This window comes from Rhinatrema bivittatum, chromosome 1 (genome assembly GCF_901001135.1).
Source record: "Rhinatrema bivittatum chromosome 1, aRhiBiv1.1, whole genome shotgun sequence".
NCBI classification, from domain to species: domain Eukaryota; kingdom Metazoa; phylum Chordata; class Amphibia; order Gymnophiona; family Rhinatrematidae; genus Rhinatrema; species Rhinatrema bivittatum.
The window spans coordinates 341,408,901-341,425,809 of record NC_042615.1 but is presented as its reverse complement, the minus strand read 5'-3'; the positions used below and the strand labels follow the sequence as shown (position 1 = coordinate 341,425,809).

At 44.3% G+C, this 16,909-nt stretch overlaps 1 protein-coding gene across 1 annotated transcript in view; it reads left to right on the top strand.

The window, feature by feature from the left end:
• Positions 1-3,833: 3,833 nt before the first annotated feature.
• The window catches only part of SCD5 (stearoyl-CoA desaturase 5), a 127,108-nt gene continuing 114,032 nt past the window's right edge, over positions 3,834-16,909 (top strand). The window contains exon 1 of the mRNA XM_029598957.1: positions 3,834-4,241. Within this exon, the coding sequence (XP_029454817.1) occupies positions 4,040-4,241 (202 nt within the window). The 5' untranslated portion in view covers positions 3,834-4,039. The remainder of the gene's footprint in view (positions 4,242-16,909) is intronic.

The window sequence follows — 16,909 nt, the reverse complement described above, 5'->3', positions numbered from 1 at the left end:
CTTTGAAATACCTTAAAGATATAAATGATGCACAAGATTCGTACCTTTTCCAATGGAAAGGAAGCTGTAGACCTAGTGCTCATGTTTTGAAACTACAACGGGTTTAACTCGGGAATACAATTTGGAAATTTTGTGGATGCATGGAATACTTTCATAGAAAAGGTGAAAACAAGAAAGGTAATGGAATTCAAAAGACATGGGATAAACACAGAGGATCCCTAATGGCTAGAAAATGGAAATGAAGAACAGGGGTAACATATTAACTTTAGATGTAACATAAATGAATGGGGAGTGGCATTTACCATCCAAGCAACGTGCTGGGCAAACTAGATGTACCGTTTGGTCTTTATCTGCTGACATTTACTGTGTTACAATTAATACTTTCTCTGTTTCTGGAGATGTTTCTTCTCCACAAAAATGGCTAGTGCTATTGACTAGGGCTATGCCTGTACTAGCAAAGTGTAATGTACATTTATAGGCATACAAAAACATTTCAAAAAAGTTATTTTCAGTACTTTTCAGCTCATCTGCCATGCATTCATACAGTGGTTCAATCTGTCCATCCTTCCAGCCAGAGACACAATAACTTTTTGGTAAAGTTTAGACTGATTAGGATCAAACTTCATGTGAAGGGCACCCATTGTCCTGGATTTTACCCTACTGCATTCACTAGAACCTGCTCAGTGGCCACTACAGCATATACTGAGCTTTGTCAAAAGCTGATTATGCCCTACTTTACTTCCTTGTATTAAAGACAAAAGTTGAAAAGTGGAACAAAATCCATGCAATGCATGATTTAGACGGTGAATTATATGAAGCTTTTTGCTTTCAAAGGGCACAGGGCTCATCACATTGGGTCTGTGAAACCTGTTCTGGTGTCCTTTTGTTCCTTTCAGCCTCTATTCTGCAAACTACCTAAGCTGAATAAAAGGCCAAATATTTAGCAATATTCAACCGATGGCTTTTTTTTTTTTACTATTATTATAATGCCAAATAGAGATTCAAGCCACTTTAGGACATATATGGTAATGTCAAATGTGACTTTACTTCTGTGCATAATTTTTGCACACCGCTGAACGTTGAAGAAATGGAGGTTTCTGCATGTGGTCTGAAAGCAGTGCAGATTCACAAAACTGAAATTTGTTCTTTAGCTTTCTGATTCCCTACTGAGCCCTGTACAACAGATGACACTTCCTCAGCTGGCCCCTAACTACACAATGTCACTGTTCCCCCAGCAGCAAGATAATGCTTGAACTAGTCCCAGGCATTGAGATGACACATTCTCAGCTGATCTGTCACACTGCAACAGCTCTCCCAAAGCCAGGCTCTAGCTGTGTGACATCCCACCCAAGGCCGGTTCCTAGCAAGAAGACAGTACACACACAGCTGCTCATTACTGGGGAGACAGCACTTCTTAAATTGGGCCCTAGTAGGGCCTAACTAGGATTAGAGTTGTTAGATTTTAAACGAGTCCTAGATTATGAAATCTTGCTGAAAATATTTCCTATCCCAGGGGAATTCTAGCAGAGGCATCAAACTTCAGTCCTTGAAGTCCACAAACAGGTCTGGTTTTCAGGATATGCGTCATAAATATTCAGATGATTTATTTGCATGCGTCTGGTCTAAGAACCGGGTTAATTTGCTCACTTTGGTTACTATGAAAACCACCGTACATTTGTTTGTGGCTATCAAAGACGATATTTTGGCAGTCCTGACATATAGAATCAAAAATGAATGCTATACATATGTGGCTGTGCATTTCAACATCAGAGTCATCTTTACTAGTTCTGAAAAAACGCTGCTTCAAAGTACATGCACCAATTGGTAATGGGGTGTGTGGGAAATACCACTTCAAGGCTTTAATCCTGAGGAAGAGAAGAATGCCCACTGACTTTGGAGACTTTAGGGCAGACGAGGAAGCTTGGCAGTTATTTCACCACACTTGGAGTATTGTACAATGGAATGACACAAACTGTTGCTTGGTTATCCACTTTGACCTCAAGCACAATGCTTCCCCTAATTTTATTTGTGAGCTGTGTGCACAAAAAAGGTTCTTGTGTGCAATCTAGCAATCACATTTGTGTGCATGTTTTGTGAAACACCGTTCTATTTTCTTTTTCTTCTGTGCTATGCTTTCCTGTGTGTGCGTGCACAGCTTACACTCAAGTGTAGCATTGCCAACTGGTTCCAGATCTTCTGGAGAGGTTTTAACCCATGAAGTTCTGATTTTCCTACTGCATTGCCTTAGAAAAGCAAGACTACAAGTCCCCACTTGCCGTGGAGTAAAGCCAGGACTGGATCGACCTGTCTGGAAAATCTGGAGTCAGTTGACAACTTTACTAAAGTGCCATGGGGCAGATTTTCAAAGGGGTACGTGCGTACCCCCCCCCCGAAAACCTACCCCAACCCCCCACCCCCCCGCGCGTTCCGAGCCTATCTTGCATAGGCTGCCGGCGCGCGCAAAGCCCTGGGACGGAGTGTCGCAGCCGATGAGTCATTGGGGCGTGTCAGGGGCGTGCCGTGGCTGGTGTGTCATTCAGGGGCGGGGCCATGGGCGTGGTTCTGGCCCAGGGACATTTCGGGGGCATGGCCGAGGTCTCTGAAACAACTCCTGGCTGGGGAATCGCGCGCCGGCACGAGTTACGCCTGCCTCTGGCAGGCGTAACTTTTAAAACAAAGGTGTGTGGGGGGGGGGGGGTTAGATAGGGCTAGGGGGGTGGGTTAGGTAGAGGAAGGGAGAGGAAGGTACAGGGGGATGGAAGGAAAGTTCCCTCCGAGGCCGCTCCGATTTCGGAGCGGCCTCGGAGGGAACGGAGGCAGGCTGCGCGGCACGGCGTGCACAGGCTGCCGATTTTGGGCAGCCTTGTGCGCACCGACCCCAGATTTTAAAGGATATGCGTGGCTACACGCGAATCTATTAAAATCCGGCGTACTTTTGTTTGCGCCTGGTGCGCGAAAGTACGCGCGGGCGTACTTTTATAAAATCTACCCCATAGAGTGCAGTACTAGGTCAAAATCAGTGGTGATTTTTATTAGTTTTCATTGGCAGTGGTGTGTGTTTGAGTACCAGAAGTGGCCGTAACAGCTATTTTGAAAGCTTCCAAGTTACCCAGTTCCAGGAGGGAGACTTTGTGATCATTCCTAGTTTTGAACCTCCATTACAAAGCAGTGAGGTATTTGTAATCCTGATTTACCCATTAAAATCAGTGCTGCAGGTTCCATAATGCATCAGACATGGGCTTATCAAAAATCCAGACCTGGCACAAAATCTCCCGACTGGAATTGGGTAACTTGGCAGCTCTGTACGCATGGGATCCTATGCCATAGTCTGGCATCACTGGCTTTATATGCAATCTGTTTACAAAGTGTGGGGATCTGCTCTATTCCTTTTTGACGGGATAACCACAAACCCCCAGCTGCCAGAGCAGGCAGCAGTCTGTAAATACCATCTCCGAATGCTGGCTGCACAATCTGATGGGAAGCAGCGGGACTGATATTTATTTCAGCACGACTGTGCCCTGACCCAGAAAAAAAAAAAAAAAATCAAGCTGGCCACATGGAGGAAAGCAGTGCAGGCTGCAGGGGATATTATTGGCTGCTGTTGGGTGCCTCGTGCTGGCTTCCTTTAAAAAGACCATTTTGTGATTTTTTTCTGCTCTCATCCTCTCTCTGACCAAAGAGTACCAGCGATGCAGAGAACTGCCTTTTCCTTTAGACAGTCACACTTGCATCTGATTGGCTGTAGCTATGCAGGTCTTTCTCTCTGTCTCTCTTTCTCTGTGTGTGTGTCTCTCTCTCTCTGTTCCCTCCTCTTCTGTTGCTGAGTGGAGTTCTGCACTGACAGCAGCAGCAGCATGGATGAAATTGCAGTGAGAGATGCTTTGCTTTGGTACTCAGCCTGGTAAGCCATAAAAGGCAAGTCCTTCAAAATAGCAACAATAACTCAAAAAAAAAAAAAAAAAAGCCAGGAAAAAAAACCAACCCACCTTGCATTCCGGATCGCGCCTGACGTTGCAGTGCACAGGGCTTTGTCTGTGCCATGGATGAGCAGGGGAAGCTCGCAGCCTCCCGCCGTGCCACAGGAGAGGGCCGCTCGGAGGCAGAGGTCGGAGAGAGGGGGGAAGGCGGATACCGGCAGGAGATCGTCTGGAGGAATGTCATCCTCATGACACTGCTTCACCTGGGTGCAGTGTACGCCCTGCTCCTCATTCCCAAGGCCCAGCTGCTCACGCTGCTCTGGGGTAAGTTGTTTTTTTTACAATCCTCTCTCTCTAACACCCCCCCCCCCCCCCCCATTTTGGGGGGTTTCAAACTACAGATCTATTCAGGTTATTTCTTTTCATTCCCTATCTCCTTTTACCTAAAAATGACAATAGAGGAATTTTCCAAAGTTCCCTTTTAATTTATATTTCCCCAGAAATTCTAACGCTCTACTGGAAGGGGATCTCACTAGGCCAAAAATACTGTTGAACTTGGGTGTTTCTGTATGAATGATTTACGGTGCAGAGCCTTCCAAGTCAGGGTTGTACTGATCTGCTTTGCTTACCCAATTCTTTTCTTGTAAGTGAATCTGTAAGGAAAATTAACTAAAAATGTCCAAAAGAATTGCTGCATGGCAAATGGAAAAATCCTAGCAGGGTTGTTTTTTTTTGGTTTTTTTTTTTTTGTAGAAAACAGATTTTGAAAAGCACAATAGAAACTCCTTCATCCTGCATCCTTAGCGTTATGGGCCATATCTTTGGAAAAATTGTCATTGTGATAGATTGCAAGCCCATGGTTTGAACCTCCCTGGGCTCTTAAAACAAATGATTAACCACAACCTCCCTCTCCATCCTCCCCTCCCCCCCCCCCCCCCTTTCCCAAAAACAATGACAACAGATGCAGTGGGGCTTGATCACGCAAAGATTAGACTGAGAGGGCAGAACCAGGCTGGCGGCAGATACAATCTACAAATGCCTTAATCCTGAGCATCCCCAGAGCATCCCTCAGAGCCCTGTGCTGCCCACTGAGGGGGGCCGGCCAGGCTGGCAGTGGGCTTCACCTTTGGAAGTTGCATTTTCCTGGAAGCCCGTATTGCCGCCTCCTCAGTTTTATTTTTTCACTCTGCAATTATTTACTCAGCCTTTGCTGGCTGCAGGCTCTCGGAGGCAGCCCAGGCATTCTTGGCTAGTTGCTTGTCTGTCTGTCTGTCTCTCTCTCTCTCTTGATTCCTCTATGGGTACACTGTGTTTTCTCCAGATATGCACTTTTAATTGTGCCATTCCTTCTATTTATATCTAATGCGAGTGGCATTGGGGGAACTGTTGGCCTGCTGTTACCCTGCAGAAACCCTGGTATCTGCGCCTAGCTTCCCCCCTGCCTCAGACTTTCCTTCTCTCCCTGCCTGGTAATGTGCTCCGTCGTTGTCCCTCCTCTGTCAGGGAGCTGAGGGCCCCAGTGCTGTTTTTCGCTCCCAGCCCACCCTTACCTTTCTTTAGGCAGGATGGGATCAGCAGGCTGAGCTGGCCCCTGTGTGGTGGGTGGCATGGCCCTCTGGGGCTGCTGGAAGCTCCTGCTCTAATGCAGGAGACTGCAACCGTAGGCTTCTGGGCATCTGGCTGACTAGAGCTGCTGGATTTAGGGATGTGAGTGATGGTGGTGCAGGCTTATCTTACCCCAGTCATAGGAAATTAATCTAAAGAATGCCATGAAGGGGGTATTCTGGGAGTTTGCACAATTCTGTTCTGTGGTGAGATGACAAACAGGACCAGCAAAGGTAAGATTTCCCTTGAACATTTTGGGGGAAGGGGACTACACATTTGCTGAGCTGGGGCTTCCAACTTGCTATTCAGTTCAGCACCTGAGAGATCATTTTAGTGACTAAAAGGTTTACAGATTAAAATCTTCCTAACTTTGAGCATGCGTGGAGTTGTAAAGTACTAGTAGCTCTAGTAGTGCTAGTGTAATGATATGTAAGGGTAATATCTTCCTGAGAATTGTGCAAATGAACATATCGTAGAGGCCTGATTTATGTTTTAGGTAGCCTATGCCTGTGGATATAGCTCCTGAAAGATCCGGCCCTGGTTTATCATTGTGACGCTAGCCTCAGCTTGTCAATACTTAACATCTTCCTGAAAATGTCTTCACCTGTATCACCTATAGAGAACAATGGTCTATATTTTTTAATGCAGTAGAATGGAAATAGGAGGCTTGTGCCTTTAAGCCTTGATAATGTCAGCAGTGACGTCTACTGGATATAAAGTGAGTGAAAGGAGGGCCCATTTTGTCTGCGTTTTTTGTTTTCCTGTTTGTAGTTGAGTTGTTTGCTGTTGCTTTGCTTCCTGGTGCAGAAACCAGTGGAAGCAACCCTTTTAGTATGGAAATCCCATTACTCTGCTCCTAGGCTTAAGGTCTGCCTTCTCTCTGGAAGAACCCCCGGGAAGAATCATGGGAACAAGAGCAGAAGGACCAGCCTGCCTAAGAGAAGTCATCCTTTATCTCATGTTAAAGATCAAGAATTGAAATGAATGGTTTGTGCTGTTGCTGATGTATTGCTTTGGATTTTTCCGGGAATGAATTCTGGGGACTATGGACATTTTTTTTTTTTACTACTTAAACTATTTTTGCTACTGTCTGTCCGACCTTTTACTGTGGAAGCCTGTGAATTGTTAAAGGCACCCTAATTATGTCATTAAACACCTTTGGCATTATTAGAACCACTAACCCTAGGGGTGGACTTAACTTATTCCAGGGTTTGGGTTTGCCAGTGAACTGTTACTGTTCAGAGGAAGACTTTTACTTATGGGGGCACCTGTCAGCCACAGAGGGGAGACGTTGCCCTGTCCAGTAAAGAAATCTGTATTGGGATATTCTTGAGCCTGCTCCACTACACTGTCTGCTCTCCAGCATTTCAAGAACACCCGGGACCAGTGAAAGATTTGGACTCCCAATCACTGGGTATATTTATTTTAAGTTAGGATTCATTACACCATATTTTCTAGGCTCTTTCAAACACAGCAACGGAAAGAATACAAAGTATTTTATCCTCCTTGGTGATTCTGGGGTCTAACTGTTCTGCACTGTCTCTGATTTTGTTCTCGGCCCTCTCTTCCTCTTTTCTCTCTGGGGCTTCGTGACCCTTTTTCGGTTCTGTCTCTATTTAGTGCCCTGCCTTTCCTTCTGTGCATTTTCGAAGGTCGCTGCCTTTCTCTGGGGCCCCTCCTCTGTCCTTGGCCCATAAGAGATGAAGACAGCTGCACATGCAACCCAGTAATGCCACACAGACGGTCCAGGCCAGAAATATGGCAAACAACTCCTAAAGGGCTTGGGAGGTGGAGAAAGAAGGGAAGAGGATGACCAGGCACGGCATTAATCCATGCACGTTTTTTGTTCGTACTAAATCTGGATTAACCAATGTATTGCCTACCTTCTGTTTCACTTGTACCTCCTCTATCAGCTCACATTCTGTATCTCCTCTTTAATTCCAAATCTATTTTTCTTATCTCTTGCCACTGTCTTCTCTTTTGCCTGATGCCTGCTCTTCCCTTTCCTGTTCATCTTTGTAAATCTTTCTCTCTTGTTTAATTTTGACCGTTCTCTTTATCCATATCACCCTTTTTAGATCAGGTTCTGACCTCCTTATTTTCTCTGCTTCTCATCTGCATTTCCCCCTTTTATCCTTATTTGTTTCCTGACCTCCTGGCCTTCTTCTAAATACCACATCGCTCTCTCTGCAGCCATCCCTTCTCCCCCCAGCCTCATATCTCTTTAACATTGTCCTATAACCGTCCCCAGTACTGCTACCCCGAGTGAGCCTGAACCTGTCAGATGCTGGAAATTAGGCAGGGTGAAGCTTGGCTCTACTTGTTTTTGGATACTACCCGGAAAGATCAGGTGCTGTGGTCTGCTGTATCTTGGCAAGAAAATCAGGGTCATATGGAGGTGTGCGATCACCAAATTCACTGTACATACAGTTGAGGAGCAATGACATCTAAAGCATGCTGTAACCAACTGTTTTGTGGTGGTTTTGGAATTTTTGTATATCCCTGTGCTGTGCATTAGTTCTCTATTCTGCTTCTGAAGTGAAGAGAAGCCAGAAGTTGAAGAGCAAACAGATTTTGTGTGTCTGTGGGGTTTCCAGACCATTCTGTCACTTCAGACAGGCAGATCCAGTCATGGGATTTTTCCTTTGTTTGCATGGACTTGAATTTCTAGTTTCCCTGTGTAAAACAGGGCGTCATTTCCATGCATTCAGTGGGGTACAGTCTGGTCTGGATCGGCCTATCCTAAGTGACTTTGAAGTTATCTGGAAACCTCTCTCTGTCCTCTTTATTGGAATACATACAGTAAAGCAGCTCCCATCCTTTCCAGCAAGGTACCAGAGAGAACAGTTTCTCTCCCATGCTGTTAAGCTGAAGCTCTGCTATTACACTATTGGCCCAATTTCTTTTCCATGAAGCTCTAAAAAAGAAGAAACTGAAAGGAAGGGAGAAGATGTCTGCTGTATAACCCTGTATGTTTGTGAGAGGAGCACACATCTGCTCCCTAACTTGTCTGGATTTCAAGCTATCTAGCCATGATTATTCACCAGGTACATCTGCATTCGTTTGGTAAATGTCAGTACCCAGAATGCAATTCAGCAGGCTACATGGCATGACTAGGCCTCATGATTCTCTGAATAATAATGTATTATAATTGACCCTTACTCCTGAGACCTACTGGCTCCAAGTAACTTCTTTGCATTTCAAAGAGAGGAGTTATCACCTTCCATCAGAATCTGTGCATTTTTCTACAGTCTAATTTACCTCATGCCCAGACTGAAATATCAGATCTCTGAGGGAATTACACTCAGATCATACTGCTGATCTGTCTCTGAGCGTGGAGCAGCCAAAACCATAGGAATGACTTCATGCACTAAAGATTTGGGAACATTCGAACCTTCTGCACACTGCCACAGTTTCGGATCAGCCATGTCCACCATCGGATTTAATTGGCTGAAAATATCAGTTCCAATTATCTCCTTGCTTCTTTCACTACAGTGGAGGCAATAGTTTCTAAAACTTCATAGTCTTGTTCACGGTTACACAGGGATACCCCATTTAACTGGGATAGCCACACATTTGGAAATTCATTAACACTCTGAATTTCATTCATTTCTTTATTATTTCTGGTCTGCAGTAGAAAAACTCTGTCTGTAAAACTTATTCCAGTCCCTGTGTCAATTAAAGTTAATTTTTCATTGTCTCCAACCATGGTATAACTGTCGGAGTGCCCACAGGTGTTTAATATGGGGCGGATTTTAAGAGCCCTGCTCGCCGGTGCGCCTATGTTCAATAGGCCTACCGGGGGGTGCAGACCCCGGGACTCGCGTAAGTCCCGGGGTTTTCCGAGGGGGGCGTGTTGGGGGCGTGTCGAGGGGGTGGGCCCGATCCGCGCGGCGTTTTCGGGGCGGGCCGTAGCGTTTCGGGGGCGGAATCGATAGCCTTGCGCGCGCCGATCCCGGATTTTAGCGGATACGTGCGGCTACGCGCATATCTACTAAAATCCAGCGTACTTTTGTTTGCGCCTGATGCGCCAACAAAAGTACGCCAAACCGCGCTATTTGAAAATCTCCCCCTATCAGTGGTGTCACAAATCTTAGTCCTTGATCTGAAGCTTTATTCTTCCTGATCTTGTGTCCAATGCCAAAATGCTTCATGCATTTGTACCCCAGTCCAGATCTAGTTCTCTCACCAGAGGACTCAGCTAATGGATCTACCCGGATGTCTCTAAAGATACCCAAACCAGACTTAAACATTTTCTGGTTTTAGCGAACCAAGCAAGAACTTTTGGTATACAATTAGTGATTAGGTTTCCTTCTAAGTGTATTATGCGAGTTGATGGCATAAGATACATCTATTATGAACCAGATCAACTGGAAAAATTTTTGGAAGCTCTTCGGAACCAACGAACTGAGCCTAGAACATCAATTCCTGAATAGTTGGATTCAAAAATTAACTTTGCAATCACTTATCATTTTGAGTAAAAATGTTTGAATTAAAATTGCTCTAGTATTGGATCTCCCTTATATTTGTTTTGTAACAAGGAATAAGAACATAAGAACATGCCATACTGGGTCAGACCAAGGGTCCATCAAGCCTGGCATCCTGTTTCCAACAGTGGCCAATCCAGGCCATAAGAACCTGGCAAGTACCCATAAACTAAGTCTATTCCATGTTACAGTTGCTAGTAATAGCAGTGGCTATTTTCTAAGTCAACTTAATTAATAGCAGGTAATGGACTTCTCTTCCAAGAACTTATCCAATCCTTTTTTAAACACAGCTATACTAACTGCACTAACTACATCCTCTGGCAACAAATTCCAGAGTTTAATTGTGCGTTGAGTAAAAAAGAACTTTCTCCAATTAGTTTTAAATGTGCCACATGCCAACTTCATGGAGTGCCCCCTAGTATTTCTCTTATCCGAAAGAGTAAATAACCGATTCACATCTACCTGTTCTAGACCTCTCATGATTTTAAACACCTCTATCATATCCCCCCTCAGCCTTCTCTTCTCTAAGCTGAAAAGTCCTAACCGCTTTAGTCTTTCCTCATAGGGGAGCTGTTCCATTCCCCTTATCATTTTGGTAGCCCTTCTCTGAACCTTCTCCATCGCAATTATATCTTTTTTTGAGCTGCGGTGACCAGAATTGTACACAGTATTCAAGGTGCGGTCTCACCATGGAGTGATGCAGAGACATTATGACATTTTCTGTTTTATTCACCATTCCCTTTCTAATAATTCCCAACACTCTGCTTTTTTGACTGCCGCAGCACACTGAACCGACGATTTCAATGTGTTATCCACTGTGACACCTAGATCTCTTTCTTGGATTGTAGCACCTAATATAGAACTTAACATTGTGTAACTATAGCATAGGTTATTTTTCCCTATATGCATCACCTTGCACTTATCCAGATTCAATTTCATGTGCCATTTTGATACCCAATCTTCCAGTCTCACAAGGTCTTCCTGCAATTTATCACAATCTGCTTGTGATTTAACTACTCTGAACAATTTTGAATCATCTGCAAATTTGATTATCTCACTCGTCGTATTTCTTTCCAGATATATTGAAAAGTAAGGGTCCCAATACAGATCCCTGAGGCACTCCACTGCCCACTCCCTTCCACTGAGAAAAATTGTCCATTTAATCCTACTCTCTGTTTCCTGTCTTTTAGCCAGTTTGCAATCCATGAAAGGATATCGCTACCTATCCCATAACTTTTTACTTTTCCTAGAAGCCTCTCATGAGGAACTTTGTCAAACGCCTTCTGAAAATCCAAGTACACTACATCTACCGGTTCACCTTTCTCCACATGTTTATTAACTCCTTCAAAAAAGTAAAGCAGATTTGTGAGGCAAGACTTGCCTTGGGTAAAGCCATGCTGACTTTGTTCCATTAAACAATGTCTTTCTATATGTTCTGTGATTTTGATGTTTAGAACACTTTCCACTATTTTTCCTGGCACTGAAGTCAGGCTAACCGGTCTGTAGTTTTCCGGATTGCCCCTGGAGCCCTTTTTAAATATTGAGGTTACATTAGCTATCCTCCAGTCTTCAGGGACAATGATATTTTAATGATAGGTTACACATTTTTACTAATAGGTCTGAAATTTCATTTTTTAGTTCCTTCAGAACTCTGGGGTGTATACCATCCTGTCCAGGTGATTTACTACTCTTCAGTTTGTCAATCAGGCCTACCACATCTTCTAGGTTCACCGTGATTTGATTCAGTCCATCTGAATCATTACCCATGAAAACCTTCTCCAGTACGGGTACCTCCCCAACATCCTCTTCAGTAAACACTGAAGCAAAGAAATCATTTAATCTTTCCGCAATGGCCTTATCTTCTCTAAGTGCCCCTTTAACCCCTCGGTCATCTAACGGTCCAACTGACTCCCTTACAGGCTTTCTGCTTCGGATATATTTAAAAAAGTTTTTACTGTGAGTTTTTGCCTCTACGGCCAACTTCTTTTAAAATTCTCTCTTAGCCTGTCTTATCAATGTCTTACATTTAACTTGCCAATGTTTATGCATTATCCTATTTTCTTCTGTTGAATCCTTCTTCCAATTTTTGAATGAAGATCTTTTGGCTAAAATAGCTTCTTTCACCTCCCCTTTTAACCATGCCGGTAATCATTTTGCCTTCTTTCCACCTTTCTTAATATGTGGAATACATCTGGACTGTACTTCTAGAATAGTATTTTTTTAACAATGACCACGCCTCTTGCACACTTTTTACTTTTGTAGCTGCTCCTTTCAATTTTTTCTAACAATTTTTCTTATTTTATCAAAGTTTCCCTTTTGAAAGTTTAGCACGAGAGCCGTGGATTTGCATACTGTTCCTCTTCCAGTCATTAATTCAAATTTGATCATATTATGATCACTATTGCCAAGCGGCCCCACGACCGTTATCTCTCTCACCAAATCCTGTGCTCCACTGAGAATTAGATCTCAAATTGCTCCCTCTCTCGTCGGTTTCTGAACCAATTACTCCATAAAGCTATCATTTATTCCATCCAGGAACATTATCTCTCTAGCCAGGGCCGGTGGAAGCACTAGGCGAACTAGGCGATCGTCTAGGGTGCCTAGCATTAGGGGGCGCCGAGCCGCTGGTGGCCGACAAGAAGGCTCATACAGCCGCCGAAGATCGGCAGGGCCGTGGTGGACCTCACGTCACCACAGCCCGAAGAAAAAGGTCGCATCTAAGCCTGCAAATACTCCTCCTCCTTCCTGCCCCCGCGGACCCGGAAGAAAAATGTTGCCGGAGCCACGTGGGCAGGAAGGAAGAGGAGCATCAGCCATGTACAGAAGAGGAGCAGTGCTTACGGGCTGCCGCGAATTCCCACATCGCGGGCGGCCCGAGAAGACCAGGGCCGCTGCAGAACCCATCCTGCGGCGACCCGTGAAGAGGAGGCCCAGAGGTGAGAGAGAGGCTGAGGATCTGTAGAGTGTGTGTGTGTGCGTGCATGAGTTGAGTTGAGAGATTGTGTGTGAGAGTGAGTTGAGAGACTGTATGTGGGAGTGAGGACCTGAATGTTTGCAGAGACAACATGTGAGAGCCTGTGTGTGTGTGAGAGAGACAGCATGTGACAGTGAACCTGTGCTTGAGCAAGATAGCATGTGGGAGTGAGAGAGAGCCTGTGTGTGTGTGTCAGACAGCATGTGCCAGTGAGAGACTGTGTGTATGAATGATTGTATGAGAGAGAGCATGTGACAGTGAGAGACTGTGTGTATGAATGATTGTATGAGAGAGAGCATGTGACAGTGAGAGACTGCTTGTATGAATGATTGTATAAGAGAGAGCATGTGACAGTGAGAGCCTGTGTGTATGAATGATTGATGTATGAGAGAGAGCATGTGACAGTGAGAGCCTGTGCTTGAGCAAGACAGCATGTGCCAGTGAGAGACTGTATGTATGAATGATTGTATGAAAGAGAGCCTGTGTGTGTGTGTGTGTGTGTGTGTGTGTGTGTGAGAGAGAGAGAGAGAAACCATGTGAGAATAAGAACCTGACTGTGTTTGAGGGAAGAAGACAGATGGAGAGAAAAGACAATATAAAAGGAATTGGCAAAAAAAAAAAATAAGAAAGGAAAAGTGGAAAAAAAATCCTGTGACCAACCCATTAGAAAACTAAGATCAGACAGCAAAGTAAAAAAAAATAAATTACTTTTTACTGATTGGCACATGTAATCTTTGGAAATGTGCAAGAGTAGCACTTTCTCTATGCAGATCTCACAATATAGGAGATCAGCAAGGAGGAAGTGGAAGCCCACGGGGCCTGCAGAGAGGAGGCAGCAGAATGGGCTTCAGTGCCAGTAGCAGCAATCAGCACCTCCCCAATAGCCATGTGGCAGCAGTGACAGTGGCAGCAGAGGAATGAGAGAGGCTCTGAGGTTGTGAGGGAGCCAGTGAGAGGGGGAGCATGAGTGTGTATGAGAAAATCCAGGGGAGTAAGAGTGTGTGTGTTGGGGAGAGAGTGTCTTACACCATGAGAGTGTGTAGGTGTCTGTGAGAGCGAGATGTTATGGTGGGTATAAGAGCATGAATGTGTATGCATGTGACAGTGTATGTGTGAGAGAGAATGGACATGTGAGTATGTGTGAAAGAGAGAGGATAACCTCCTAATCCTCGACAACATCAGGGTGACTGGAAATCAAGAGCTCCCATGCATGGACAGCAGGGGCTTTTAAAAATCCTTATTAGTTTTAATTATTGGGTGTTATTTGATATATGTGCTGTTTTGAAATATTTTATTGGTGTTTGGGAAATTGTAAAAAATGTATATGATTTTAATTAATAGAAATTCTATTTATCAGTAGTTTTAAAATATTCTTTTATTAGTATGGTTTTACTATTATAACTGATGCTTTATGTTTCTTGATTTTATTGTTTGATGAGGAATGGTGGTTCTGTTTTTCCATTATTAATACACAGAGTCTGGCTTCTTGGGGTTTCTATTTCAGTTTTTTCTAATTTGTGCTCCTTTATTTTGTATTCTGTATTTGGTGAGGGTCTGTCTCTGCTCTGTGTGTGTGACCATGATGAGAGATTCTGCTAGCATAGGGATCTATAGCAATCAGGTTTGTTTTGTTCCCTCAGTAGGTGGTGTATTGGTATTCTAGGACCCAGTGTAATATTTACCCTTGCTTATTCACAGGTAGGGTTATTGTTGTTTGAGTCCTTGGTGTTATTACTGTTATGTTACGATGGGATTGCAGTATAGATTTTGAGTGTCTTTTTTGCGGGGTTTTGTGTTAGTTCACAATGTGTCTGGCAGTGGAAGGTGTTTGTGCTGCTGTTACTGTGAGGTGACACCAGAATTTGAAAATATCTTTTAGTATGATGAGCTGTAAGGGAAACATCCAAGCTCCATTGTTTGGGGGAATTTCAATGGATGCACAGAGTTACAGAACTGGAGGTGCAGGATTTGTATTGACATTCTGTCCCTTCCTATATATTCCAGACTTCACTTTCATAGCCCTATAGAATTAGTTGAATGAGGCTATCAAAATAATTTTATAGTATACTAGAAATGTGAAACTGGCCAGCTTTTTTAAATTACGCAGAAGACCCTTTGGACTTTTTTATTAACACTTTTTTTTATAACCAGTTTTAAAGCAGGATCCATGCTATAGAGGTGGGTGTAATGAAGAAATGTCATTTTGGCTCCCCCCTCAAAAAAAAGATTCTTCTGTCTAGAGACATCACAGATTTTCTGTGACCTTAAGCATTAGTACAAGAAGGATTACGGGGGGGATGCTGGAGAGGCACACAAATGCATTGGCCCCCGGGCGCCGGAGACCCTTGGTGCACCACTGGGTGTGAGCCATATGGGGCCGCAAGTGAGGGCAAAGAGGAGTGGAGATTTGGCGGGCCGCAAGCAGTGCCCAACTTGCTCGCGATCCAGAAAACCACACAGTCAGCGGGCGTGATCGAGAATGAATAGGAATCGAGGCCAAGACCGGGGGTGGCGGGCAGGGGTGTGCAAGTGAGAAGGCTTGCTTAGGGCGCCAAATCCCCTTGCACCGGCCCTGTCTCTAGCGTGTCCCGATGATACATTTACCCAGTCTATATTGGGGTAATTGAAGTCTCCCATTATTACCACACTACCAATTTGGTTAGCTTCCCTAATTTCTCTTAGCATTTCACTCTCTGTCTCACCATCTTGACCAGGTGGATGGTTGTATACTCTTATCACTATAGTCTTCCCCGACACACAAGGGATTTCTACCCATAAAGATTCAATTTTGCATTTAGTCTCATGCAGGATGTTTATCCTGTTGGACTCTATGCCATCCCGGACATAAAGCGCCACACCGCCTCCCGGGTGCGCCTCTCTGTCATTGCGATATAATTTGTACCCCGGTATAGCACTGTCCCATTGGTTATCCTCTTTCCACCATGTCTCTGAGATGCCAATTAAGTCTATGTCATCATTCACTGCTATACATTCTAATTCTCCCATCTTACTTCTTAGACTTCTGGCATTACCATACAAACATTTCAAAGTTTGTTTTTTGTTTATATTTTAATTCTGCTTTTTAATTGATAGGGATAAGTTAGAATTTTTTAGCTCAGGTGAGTTTTTAGTTACAGGCACTTGGACTACTTTTCTTATTATTGGAACCTCACTGTCTGGATGCATTAATTCTAATGCATCATTAGTATCCTTTAAAGATACCTCTCTCCGAACCATGCGCTGCTGAGCGACTGTCGGCTTTCCCCTTTGTTCTAGTTTAAAAGCTGCTCTATCTCCTTTTTGAAGGTTAGCGCCAGCAGTCTGGTTCCACCCTGGTTAAGTTGGAGCCTATCCCTTCGGAAGAGACTCCTCCTTCCCCAAAAGGTTCCCCAGTTCCTAACAAAACTGAATCCCTCTTCCTTGCACAATCGTCTCATTCAGGCATTGAGACTCCGGAGCTCTGCCTGCCCCTGGTGACCTGCGCATGGAACAGGGAGCATTTCAGAGAATGCTACTCTGGAGGTTCTGGATTTAAGCTTTCTACCTAAGAGTCTAAATTTGGCTTCCAGAACCTCCGTCCCACATTTTCCTATGTCGTTGGTGCCCACATGTACCACGACAGAAAGATTAGAAGGATGGAGGGAGGGTAGAGGGAATGAGATTAGGAGAATCAAGAATAGGGGAGGAGAAAGAGAGGGGACTCTGGATTGGGGAAAGTCCCAGGATGAAGAGAGAGAAGATGATTCGCTCACACCCTTCCTCTCAATATCTATTGCTTCTTTCACACTCCTCTGTTCTCCTCATTTACAGGACACCAATCAATTCACTTTCTCTGCTAATTATCTGTTCCTCATCCCCTCACTCACACCCCACATTTCCTCCATTCTCCTCATGCTTCCTTTCCCCCAATTCCTTCGTTCACACTC